The sequence below is a fragment of the Pogona vitticeps genome, chromosome 7 (assembly GCF_051106095.1).
Source record: "Pogona vitticeps strain Pit_001003342236 chromosome 7, PviZW2.1, whole genome shotgun sequence".
Taxonomy (NCBI): Eukaryota; Metazoa; Chordata; class Lepidosauria; order Squamata; family Agamidae; genus Pogona; species Pogona vitticeps.
This window is the reverse complement of record NC_135789.1, coordinates 33,232,789-33,244,499: the sequence shown is the minus strand read 5'-3', so window position 1 is coordinate 33,244,499 and position 11,711 is coordinate 33,232,789. Positions and strand designations below refer to the sequence as shown.

Sequence of the window (11,711 nt, the reverse complement as noted above, 5' to 3'; positions counted from 1 at the left end):
CCTATTCTCGTCCTCTGCTTCTCGGCGAGAGAGCCCGATTGGCCAATGAGAAAAATACCCAGAGATGCCCTCCTTCTGTACGGCAACGGAGAAGGATCAAACTACCTCAAGCCAAGAGGCGGGGGGATGTTTAACCCTTTGCTCTCCCCCAGACTGTGTTGGAGTGTATAGGAAAACACGGGGGTCGTCGCTTGTTCCGACGTTCGTTGGGTTTTGCAGGGACCAACCCCCGGGATTTAGGAACATCGGATAAAAGAATTCCAGAGCTCGGGTAAAAAAATATATATTGTGGACTACAACTCCCACTCCTGGAAACTACAACTCCCATAATGCTTTGGGAGCATTGTGGTTTATCAAGTCATTTCCAGTTTCATGGCAACCCCAAAAACTAAGGAATTCCAAAAAGACCTGTCCTTCAGAGCCCTGCTCAGCACTTGCAAAATCAAGCCCATGGTTTCCTTAATGGAGCCTGTCCATCTCACATTTGGGTTCTTCCTCTTTTCCTACTGATGCCTATTTTTTTTCCTAGCAGGGTGGAACTGAAGCAGGTTGGTGTGGCCTCATCCTGACATCTTGGCCCAGGGAGGATCCACCCCACGGCTCCGGCTAGAGGGGCCGAGCCCCATTCTGGGGTTTCGTAGCCCTATCAGGGGGTCCCTCCCGATTGAGGTCACAGAAGGAGGGCAGGCCAGAGAGGCGACTGAACAAGCCAGCGCTTTGAGCCCGTGAACTCTGATGCCAGGTGGGCACAGGGGGACAACGGTCCACCTTCACACACGTCCCACAAATAAAACATTCTGCTCCTCCAACATGACTCCGCTGCCTCGGATTTATTTCCCTGCCTGGAGATGTGGGCGCCCCCCCCTCCAAGGCTTTGGCTGGGATCCCCAAACTTAGCAACCCATATACGCCCATGTGCACATCACCCATCTTGGTCTCTGCCAGTCCCACCTTAAAGGGTTGTCGTGAGGAGGGACTAACATGGAGGGAAGCCATGCACGCCACCCTGAAGGCTATAACGGCAGGATATAATGGGGATTAATGGATGAATACGTAACACACGAAAGAAGGCCTGGGGGTCCTTGAATGCGAATCAGTGCCTGCTCCTGTCAATCGATCGTGAATCTTCCTGGTGGTATGTGGGTGTCATTCCCCCCCCCCAATATCATCACCTCGCAGCCTCATTGTGGACACAGCCTTTGATCTCAGCACAGAAATGGGGCTGTCTAGGAAGCTGCAGCCTGATTGGAAAATCCATGTTCCCAAAGCCCTGCTTTTAATCTGAAGCAGGAGGTGGTCCTCCATGTGTCCCGCCTGCCGGTCCTCGCTCCCTCTCTTTTCTATTCAGGAAGAGAACACAATTAGCATTCGGCAGAGGAAACCAGCTTCGCTGCACTTGGGGCCGCTTCCCCGTGAGAAACAATACCGCCCGACACCCTGTGAAACCGGCAATTTTTTTTGCTCGCTCTGAGAACAGCCCCTTTCAAAGTCGGTGGTGAGAAAGAATGAAAACCACGTTATCACGTCACTCCTCTATCATTTATTAGCTCGGGAATGGTTTGGTACATCGGGTGCAGAAAGAGCCCACGGCACACGCTCACGCACACACAGGGCAGTAACGGGGGTCCGTGCCCAGGGGGGGCATGGTGCCTTCCATGCCACCGGGCCGGGGGGGGAGACGGGATGGCAAATGCAGAGCAGCCTGGCAAAGCTACAGCTCACATCACAGTGTAGTGCCACGTGGGGGTTGGGGGGGACCCTGGTTATGCAAAAAGTGGGGGGGAGCAGGCAGGTGGGGATGGGCTTCGGAGTGCCAGTGAGAGGATGACCACTCTTCCCAACGCGGGGGCCTACCTGCCAGCCCCCAAATATTCCTCATTACAAGCTACAGGAAACCTTCCCCAGGTGACAAAGAGTCATCCTGCACGCACACCCCCGTTTGCATCCTGATACCCCCCCCTTCAGCCTGCAGGTCTCTAAATCGACACAGCATTTAATGAAGCTCCAAAGTCCCTTTGCATCCATGACTCAGAGCTACACAACAATCCAGCAAGGAAAGCCTGCGTCATCGTTTCCCCTGCCTCCATGGCAGGACCCCTCCTGAACCGGCTTTTCGTCTTCTTCCTCCTGCCCTCCCCGTCACTCGTGCATTCGCTGCCTCTCGCGCGCCGGACGCTCTTGTGGCTTTCGATGAGCTCCTGTCACGGCTATGGTAGAAGAAGCTAAGGGTGGGCTGGGGAGGGCGACTGGCGTGGCTGATTGTGGGAGGGAGCGAGAAGGGGAGACGCCGTCACGAGGGGCCCTATAAGCCTGGCCGGAGAGAGGAACGCCGGGGCTCAGTAAGCGTGGTTCGCGACGTAGAGGGACTGCCCGGCGGCCCCGCACTCATCCCCGGAGCCTTCGTACTTGCCCAGCGCGGCCAGGCCGTTGATCTGGAAAAACAGAAAAGGGAGATCGCGCCTCAGATCACCTGTCACACAACCTCAGTCTGTCCGGATCTGCTTGGTCTACACCGGGTATGGCGCCTTCAGACCTGGGGCCAAATCCGGACAGCCGGGATTCTCCTGCATGGGTTGTCCCCTTCCTACAAGGACGAATCGCCTCTGCTAAGATGTAAGTCAGGAGCAAGAACCTTAATTCTCAGTCCGGATGCATTTTTGGGCCCCATCCCTTTGCCCTTGCCCGGAAGATTCAACGTGGCCCCTTCTTTGTACAAAGTGAGGTTTGGATCTTCCCCCTAAAATATGAACTAAGGTGCTAGTCCTCAAGCGCCTGAATAAAAGGGGACTTCAAAGAGGGACAGAGGAAGCTTCTTCTGCCCTTTACCTCGGCGCGCTTCACAAACTCCTCGGTGGCCGCGTTCTCATTCTCCCGTTCGCCCCGCCAGGCGTTGAGGGCCGAGGCCTGGAGGGCGCGGCCGTAGGAGAAGGTCAGCGCCCATGGTCGGGGCAGCGGGCAGTTGTTGATGGCGTTGAGGTTGATGGAGGCTTCCTCCTCGCTCTGCCCGCCAGACAGGAAGGTGATGCCTGAAGGGGGGGGGAGAAGAGAGAGAGGGAGGGCAAGGTGGGCTACCATCCTGCTCCAGCCCTAGGGGGCAGGTGGGGGGGGGAGCCCAGGTATGGGGACTGGGGGGCAGAGGCAGTGGGGGGCAGCCCTACCTGGTACGGCGGGTGGCACCGTGCGGCGCAAAGCAGTCACGGTGGCCATGGCGATCTCCTCAGGGCTGTACTTGGTGGGGCAAGCGTGGCCCGGGGTGACCATGTTGGGCTTGAGCAGGGTCCCCTCCAGGTAGACGTGGTGGTCGCTCAGCGCCTTGTAGACAGCCGCCAGCACCTGGCAGAGAGAAATGAAGCACACCAGGTGTTAAAGCGCACGAGGACCGAGCCAGCGTCCCCAAGTCATGGCTGACTCGAACCCCCCACCTCTCACGTCCCAGCCTGAAATTCTCGTCACTCTACACCACATGGCCACTCAAAGAGAAACGGCTGAGCTAGGAATTGTCTACCTGCATCCCTGTCTCTCGTTAGCACGGCGCATCCACTTGAATGCTTCCCCCCCCCCCCGGAAACCAGCATGGACACTGGAATAAAACCACCCTACGGACGGTCCTTGCTTTAGGGTGCTGGGGGGGCAGGAGGATGGGAGTTGGAGTCCCGTGGGGCCTCGGAGTGATGTCAGGCTGAACCGCCTCACCTTCTCCGTCACGTACTGGCAGCGCTTCAGGTCATGCTCTCCGTCAGGAAGGATCTCGGGTTCGACTATTGGGACAATGCCGTTCTGTAGCAGAAGAGACCGGGTCAAAGCAGTGGGGGAACCTCCACGTCCACAGGCCACGGACAGCCCACAAATCTGGCCCACGACCAAGACTCCTCCCATTCCCCAGTGCGAAGGCCAGGTGTTTCCCCTCCCTCGAATAACCCGGATGACCCAATCCGACCGTGGGCAGGAGGCAACACCCCCCCCCCGACGGAAAAGACAGAGTCACCCAGAGACACCGGGCAGCGCCAGGCGAGACTCCCCGGCCACGTAACCGGCCCCCTCACCTGCTGGCAGATGCTGGCGTAGCGCGCCAAGACGTTGGCGTTCTCCAGGATAGCCAGGGGGGAGGGAGTGTTCTCGCTGATCTTCAGCACGCAGCGCCACTTGGCGAAGTCGGCCCCGTCCTTCTTGTACTGGGCACAGCGCTCAGATAGCCCGTCCAGACCTGGCGGAAGGAAGGAAGGGGAGGGATGAGGAGAAGGGAGGGAGGGAAGTGGGGAAGGAGGAGGAGGGATAAGGAGAAGGGAGGAAGGAAACCACAGCAGTGCAACTGAGCCCACATTTGCAGGAGCGATGGTGGGCCCCTGCATGGGGGATGCCTCTGGGATGCCTCTTAACACTGCCGTTATATTACTGGATGCCTTTTTTTCAGCTACTCCAAAGGCACCTCTTTACCCAGGCCTTGGGGGGGGGAGGGAAGAGACTATGTTCCCCAAACCTGCATGCTCTGTATTCAAAGACTGGGAAAGTTCCTTATTCTTGGACTACAGAGCCCATCATCCCCATGCCTGCAAAGATCCCAAGTGCAGCAGTCTAAACAAAAATATGGCAATATTTTTTTTTAAAAAACTTAGTGCCCATTCTTTATGATCTTTTGAATAAGACAAGCTGATTTATTGCTGTCCCTGGTTGGGAGTGACAGGCTAGTACCCATGCCATCCACACTCTGGGATCCTGTTATATTTTGTATAACAGAAACTCGGTGCAAATCCTTTTCTAAAAGACCCTCCTCCCTTTTCAAAGCTACAACTTGGTCTTTTGCATTTCCAGTGACTGATCATCGTCACGGAGGTTTATATTCGTCTTATTAAGGTAACCCGCTCTGGGGACGCAGAGGGAAACAGAAGGCTAGGCCTTGGACAGGTAACGGATTAAAGAACGGGAGTAACCACCAAGTCCAGTTCACTCGTGAATAGTTCCTCGGTTCGGCTCCTGATCCTCTCGCCCTTACCTTGGGTGGTGGTTTCTCCATCCGTGCCGGCGAGAGGCACGACCCCTTTGTCCACCTGGAAAGGAAGGAAAGGCCCACCGGCTCAGGACAGTGCCCCTCCACACAGCCAAGCCCTAACCCTCTCCACCACTCTCTCTCTCTCTCTCTCTCTCTCTCTCTCTCTCTCTGGACTCCAAGTTCCATAATCCCCCAGCACATGCCCACCCGGGAGGGGGGGAAAGCACACCCCGCACCTTGATCCCCACGACAATGTCCTTCTCCTTCACCAGGTCCACGAAAGAGGTCCCGTCGTCGGCTTTCTGGTACATGGTTTCGTGGAAGAAGATGACGCCCCCGATGCAGTTCTGGATCCGGCTGTCGGCGCTGAAGAGGACCTGGCGGTACAGCCGGCGGTTCTCCTCCGTGTTCTCCACCCCGATCTGGTTCAGGCGCTTCGCCATGCTCCCTGGGGCGACAAGAAGCGGGGCGGAGAGAGAGAGAAAAGAGGGTGAGGGGGGCTTCTCCTCCTCCCCCCCCCGATTCAATCGGGCTTCAAGCCCTCAGGCTGGGGTCAGGGTCTGTGCCCCCCCCCCCAAAGTCTGGAGGGCAGCCTCGTCTCCCAGCCTCGGTTCCTCGTTGAAAAACGGGAGATCAACACCCCCATCGGGACAGCCAGAAACGAAGGAGGTGAACCAAGGTGGCCTGGATGTTAAACCTCCAGAGAGCCCAGTTAGGCCTGCACAGCGAAAGATACCTTCGAAGACTACAATTCCCACAATCCCCCTGTGAGGGCAGCGGGTGGGTTTTGGGACCCATGGTCCAGAAAAAGCAGTGTTGGTCCCACCCTCTTTTCCTTCGAAAGCTACAGCAGAAATGACTGTACAGATGATATTATAAAACAACGTTCCCCTCTACCTGACATGGCGCGTTTCAAATTGTCTTGGACTACCACACCCATCACTCCCGCCATTGACCATGCCATCTAGAGATAAGTGGGGAGTTGCGCTAGCCCCATAAATCTGGAGGCAGGGAAAGGCTGCGATAAAGTCTATTTATTATACTGGGGATAATTATTTTCTTATGCTCGGCACTCTGTCGGAACAGCAAGCTGGTGACCCTGACTGTAGCTCCTTTCTGTGCCACCCTGATAATCTGAACCCCCAAAAAAAGAGGGATTCGAATTCGGTGCTTTCTGTAAGCAAAACGGCACTCTATCCACCCAGAATGGGTCCAACCACTGAGATGACAGCCAGTTTCTTTTTTTTAAAAAAAGCACCCAGACAGAGCGGAAGGCCTGAAACATTTGCTTCAAGGGTGAACCCCTCGTCCTTCAGACCTACCCACAGATTCATCGGCGGCCAGGATCCCCTTGCCCGGGGCCACGATCCGCTGGGCAATGTCGGAGAGCTCCTTCTTCTGCTCGGTGGTGAGGGCAGGGTATTGGTGAGTCATCTTGGCGACGTCTCCCTGCAAAAGGTAATGGGGTTTAATTCTGTCCTTGCAAGACGTTCGACACGAAGGAAAGAAATCCCAGTATCCTTAGGTAGGTCATGCTGTTATTAGGATCAAATGTAAACCCACTAAGCAGGCAAGCTTCTGAGTTCTTCAGGATTCCTCATCAGGGAAGAAGCCGGTGCAATCCAGAAAAAGCACCAATTCCATCCATGACGTTACAGCTAGTCAGCCAAAGTCCTGCTTGCCCGCGGCTCTTGTGGCGCCCTGCATCTGGTTTATCTCTGATTTATAACCCATCACGAACATGACTGGACAAAAAATTGTCAAGGGAAACCTTTACCTTTACCTTTTTACAACCCATCAACCTCCCAAATATACGTATATATCTTTGGGTGTGCCTGTGCATATATAAAACCCTGACCTTCTTGGCATATTTCTTGCGAACTCCGGATTCATCCGGAGAACTGTTTATAGCTCCTAAAAGCTCACGCAACAATAAACAAATTAGCCTTTAGACTCTTTCGGTTTTTGGTTCTCATGGCACAATAAATTGGTTCCCCTTCAAGCTATCACAGGTCTCCCGGTCTCGCATGGCGTCCATTTCTGTGAAATGGTGGTGCCGGGGAAAGACTCCAAATTTAAACTCCACTCCTTGCGTGTGCGTCACACGCAGGAGCCTGACTCTGCAAAAGGAGCCGGAGGCGGACCAGGTGAGGGTGCAGGAGAAATCGCACCCCCTCGTCTCCAGCGCATCCTCGTAGCGCTGCTCTTTGTCCGATAGTCCCGCGCTGTCCGGGGAAGCACCTGGTTTGGTTACGTCTGGCACAACGGGCTACTGAACTGGACTTACAACTGTAACTGGTTACTTTTGGGAGGGCGTGGAACTACAAGGGTGATGAGTTCCTTTTTTTTTTTTTTTTTTGCAAAAACAAAGCCCTGATTGTGTTGCGTAGGAAAATGCTTCTTCCTCATTCCTCAGCGGCCGCAAGGAGAGCACCACCCAAAGGCAAAAAAGAGTTGGGCAAGTCCCAGGTTTCCGTCGGACCAGTGAGAGCTTCGTTGTCGCCGTGTGGACAAATTATATAACCAGGAGGAGCAGGGCGAGGATGGTGTGGCTGGATCACCCGAGGCGGGCACGGGCACGTGTCCAGTCCCGTGGGACACCCAGCCATCTGGCAGCCCTCACGGCGGCTTGCCCACCCCCCCCCATCCCTAGTCAGCCCGAGGCCTTGTTGTTGTTAGTGGTACGTGAGGATTATCACCCCACCCCCTTCCTTCCATCCTTCCTCGGAGGCTTAGTGGAAAATCTCCCCGAGAGGCTTTGCTCTTGTCCTCCCTTCTCTGGGTCCCTCAGAGGCAAAGGTTTCCTCTTTTATGGACTACAACACCCATGGTCCCCCAGCAGTTGTATTCCTCCTCCCCCCCCCCTCTCCAAAGGAACCACTTTAAAAGCTCTCTGGATCCCTCCCTAGATCCCTGGAGGATTGGATTTCTGGAACCCAGAACACACACAAACACACACCCCTCCCTGCTTTGTTCTGCCTTCTCCCTTCAGGGCCAAACCCCCAAGATTTGGAGAGACGCGGTGGCCACCACCCAGAGGGAAAACTGAACAGGAAATGGGTTAACGCCTGCACCAGGAAGTACGGAGTCCTTATTTAGACAGAGACGGAAGAATTCATTAACCAATCTTCTGCAAGTGGTATTTTCCAGCTCCTGAAATGGATGACTAAGAACATGAAACATATTTCATCAGAACTTTAAGAGGATCCTTCTGGGACCACAACTCCCACCCTGCTCGCTGGGGGACAATGGGCACCATAGTCCTCCCCCCCCTTTAAAAAAAAGGAGAAATCTTTCGGAAGTCTCCCATTCCGTATCACAATCCTTCCCCTCTTGCTTCCATTTCTGGATTATTATTGTTGTTGCTGTTTTGCGCTTTTGTTATCATTTTGCTTATCTTTTGTTTTGTTTTTAATGTGTTTCTTAGTTGCTTTCGGAGCCATCTTTTTAAAGTAAAATAAATAAATAAATCAGGATGTATACAAGAGAGGAAAACAAACGAGAGCCTGTGAAGCAGCCGCCTGAAGTGCTCCAGAGGGGTGGGAGTCCCATCCTCACCCTCTACGGCAACATGGAGGGGATGATGGGTGTTGTAATCCAATCACTCTGGAAGGGTACCAGTTTGGGCAAGGGGAGCTTGGACAGAACAAGCTCTCCTTGACACGGGGAGGCACCACCTGTCCGCACACACCTGGGTGTGGCGTCTACACACTTACAAAGGAACAAGAAATCAGTGAGGCATCGAACCGGCCTCCTTTCCTGCCCCTCTCTGGGAAGGGGGGTACCTCGGAGCATGCACAGAGTATGTGACCCTCCTGAGCCTGCCATGGACAGATTTGCATCCCAGCCCCCCCCCCCGGCCCTTTGGAAAGCCCTGCCCGGCCGTTTGCTTCAGGCAGAAGATGGCGGGTTTTATATCACGGGAGGGGGGTGGCTGTCCATGGCTCCCCCAGAGCTGGCAGGTTCTCTTTCTCTCCCTCTCTTGCTGCTGACCCTCCTTGGCTTGAGAAGGAGACCTGTGCTCCCAAAAGCTGACGCACTTTAAGGAGGTTGCGTCCTTTCGGTTGGCCTCATCCGTCCCAAGGTGGGGTCTGGGACAGGGTTGCCCGCCTACCCCCATTGAACAACACCTGCCTCTCCTCCCCCCCTGCAGATGCCTCCAATCCTCAGGCGCCCCCCTGAGCCTTAAAGAGAGAATACAGACAGAGGCAGGGAAGGTGGGGTGCCTGTGGAAAGGGCCACGGATCCTGGCCAAGGTGAATAAAACATAAACCCATGAAAACCAACCCACACTCAGGGATAAGAGATTATCCATCAATCATGCCGGGGAGGGGGGGGTTGGATGAACCCCAAAGAGCAGAGAGAAAGCTTGGATTTGAGGCTCCCACCCACACCTTTGAAAAGAGTCCACGCCCCAGCAAACAAATGAAAAGCAACGTCATCTCCCCCCCCCCCCCAGTCTGGGACGGGCACCAACCTGTCCTCCTTTGGCAAAAGAGGCTGCTATGGCGAAAGTGTGTTATGGCAACCTAGTGGGGAGAGAGACACACACACACACTCACTCACTCACTCTCTCTCACACACACACACCCGCCAGGATATTCCCAAAACACAAGGGCGATTCCAGAGGGAACGAAGGCCAGCATCCTAAAGAAGGGTTTTTTTTTTTTAAACTCCAGGACTGCCTCAAAGTTAATTCCCGGGATTACAATTCCCAGAGGCCCCCCTCCCGCCCCTCCCGGTTAGGCATCTCCAGAGCCTGCAAACCTTCTTCCGACTTTCTCTCTCTCTCTCTGGATTACAACGCCCAGCATGCTTGGCTGGCTGGCAGTTCAGGGAGTTGTCATCCAAAAAAAGAGAGAGGCAGGTTTCTAGACCTCTCCTTTAGGAGGTCCCCGCGGCCGGAAGGAGAGAACGGAGGCGCCCTCGGCGCCCAGCTCAACCAGAATTGCTACCTAACCGGTCAGGCAGGTGCCTCTGAGCATGTCAAGAGGTGCCCCGCCGCCTGAAACGGGAGGGACGGGCTGACCTTCCTCCCCCTTCCCCCCCGAGGCCCCTCGGTGTTCTCCCCAAAGGGCTCCTCATCCTCATCCTCCCCGGCGCACGATGCGCCCTGCCTGGAGCGGGACCCGGAGGCGGCAGGTCCTCCGCAAAGACGGCGGGAGAGGAAGCCGAGGGGGCTCCCGGAGGAGGCGGAGGAGGAGGAGGAAGGGCGCCGCGCATCCCGATTCTATAGGGCGGGGGGATCCGGGCGGCCGCGGGAATCCTGTGGCGTCCCTTCCCGTCGAGGCAAGCAGAAGGGGCCAAGGATGGCGCGCAGGGACAGAGAGCGGGCGCGCTCGCTTCCCGGGAGTGGCCAGCCTGGGATGGGGGGCTCAGCACCCCAGGCGCGCGTCCCCCCCCCCGCCCGGCTCCCCGGCCCCGATCCCGGGCTTACCAGCCTGGCCCCGCTCGCTCGCTCGCTCGCTCGCTCGGTCCGCGACGGTCGGCGGCGCAGCGGCGTGTGCGGACGGCGCGCCTCCAACCCCGGCGGTGAAAGGCGGCTCCGGCTGCCGCAGCGCTACGTGACTCCGGCTGAAAAGGAGGGGGGGCGGGGCCGGGTTGCCAGACAGCCCCGCCCCCTCCCGCACCCATCCTGCCTGGTCCTGAGCTCCCCGTTCCTTCCTTCCTTCCTCCTCCTCCTCCTTCCATCCCGCCCTCTTAACCTGCCGCAGCTGCGGGGACTTTCCACCCATCCGATAAAGCGCAGAAAGGAAGGGGGCCCCTCTGAGCGCGTGCAGAGTGCCATTCCCTTCTCTCCAGCGCGGCCACCGGACGCACAACGGGAAGAGTTTTCCAGCCGGCCCTGAACTCCCCCCCCCACCCAAGGGTGGTTCACTGGTTTTTGTCGTTGTGATGGTCGGTGGGGTTTTATCGGATTGCGCGCTGATGGGGATCCCCCGAGTGGAGGGAAAGACAAGGAGAGGCTTCATAATGAAGTCCCCCCCCCGCCCCTTATACATCCACACAACACGGTAACCTCTCAAGACGCAAAGGGGTTAGGGTCAGAAACATCCCCATCTTTACTTCCGTGCTCTATGGCCTATCGATGTAGAGACCCGTGATGTGTGGAAGGCTGGCGTATTTTCTCAGCCTTTGATCTGATCTCTCTGGGAAAGGCATTCGTGCCAGATCACACTTTTACACACATCCCCCCAAAATATGATGGGTTTTGGAACCACCTACATCTGTTTTGCTTCCATCCACTGGAGATCTGAGGCTCTGGGGAGCTTAAAGGAAAAGCCCTCTGCACACGTGCAGAGAGAACCTTGGACTGAGGTTTCAGAGTCTGATGTGATCCAAACACGGATTTCAAGGTTAAGTGAGATATTTAAGGAGCGCCAGTGAGCTTCCATGGCCGAGTGGGGATTCGAACCCAGCACACCACTCTGGCAACGCTTGTGAGATGCTGCAACAACCGCCACCAGTGTTTACACACAAACAAGACATGGGTCCCGGGACTCGGTTTATCAGCTTCCGGCTGCTTTTCGCATCATGTGGAAGCTTCTGAGCCGTCTTTCCAAGGTGGCCTCGTGTTCGAGACCTCACAGCTGCCCAGGTTCCAGGTCACTGGCTCCCCCCCCCCCCCCGGATCCTGGCAGTTGCATTAGCCCTGCTCAGGAAGGATCAAGCCTTCCCTGGGGGAACGTGCAGGTTCACACTTGCCCAGGGGTGTGTGTGGGTG

The 11,711-nt window shown here is 56.1% G+C and overlaps 1 protein-coding gene and 1 long non-coding RNA gene across 4 annotated transcripts; one reads left to right on the top strand and one right to left on the bottom strand.

Annotated features, from left to right (window-relative positions):
* Positions 1-121: 121 nt before the first annotated feature.
* On the top strand, positions 122-1,888 carry LOC144584040 (uncharacterized). 2 transcript variants are annotated; one of them, XR_013538043.1, is made up of 2 exons: positions 122-271; positions 533-1,888. It is a non-coding gene; the product is annotated as an uncharacterized LOC144584040 (long non-coding RNA). The 2 variants fall into 2 exon arrangements; XR_013538044.1 differs by having other exon boundaries at positions 530-1,888.
* ALDOC (aldolase, fructose-bisphosphate C) lies at positions 1,518-10,574 on the bottom strand. 2 transcript variants are annotated; one of them, XM_072978701.2, is made up of 9 exons: positions 10,425-10,574; positions 6,310-6,436; positions 5,224-5,435; positions 4,991-5,045; positions 4,044-4,204; positions 3,694-3,777; positions 3,159-3,333; positions 2,827-3,026; positions 1,518-2,432 (listed from the first exon to the last, which is right to left on the bottom strand). In XM_072978701.2, the coding sequence occupies exons 2-9, from the start codon at positions 6,419-6,421 to the stop codon at positions 2,337-2,339; spliced, it is 1,095 nt and encodes a 364-aa protein (XP_072834802.2). In that variant the 5' UTR covers positions 6,422-6,436; positions 10,425-10,574; the 3' UTR covers positions 1,518-2,336. The 2 variants fall into 2 exon arrangements, with proteins under 2 accessions (XP_072834802.2, XP_078235328.1); XM_078379202.1 differs by lacking the exon at positions 10,425-10,574 and adding an exon at positions 7,275-7,678.
* Positions 10,575-11,711: the final 1,137 nt, after the last annotated feature.

Excerpts from the sequence above, each read along its gene's own strand:
- ALDOC (XM_072978701.2), bottom strand. The coding sequence starts at position 6,421 with ATGACTCACCAATACCCTGCCCTCACCACCGAGCAGAAGAAGGAGCTC. Across the intron at positions 5,046-5,223 it reads ACATTGTCGTGGGGATCAAG|GTGGACAAAGGGGTCGTGCC; the intron begins GTGCGGGGTGTG and ends CTTCCTTTCCAG. Across the intron at positions 4,205-4,990 it reads TGGAGAAACCACCACCCAAG|GTCTGGACGGGCTATCTGAG; the intron begins GTAAGGGCGAGA and ends TCCTTCCGCCAG.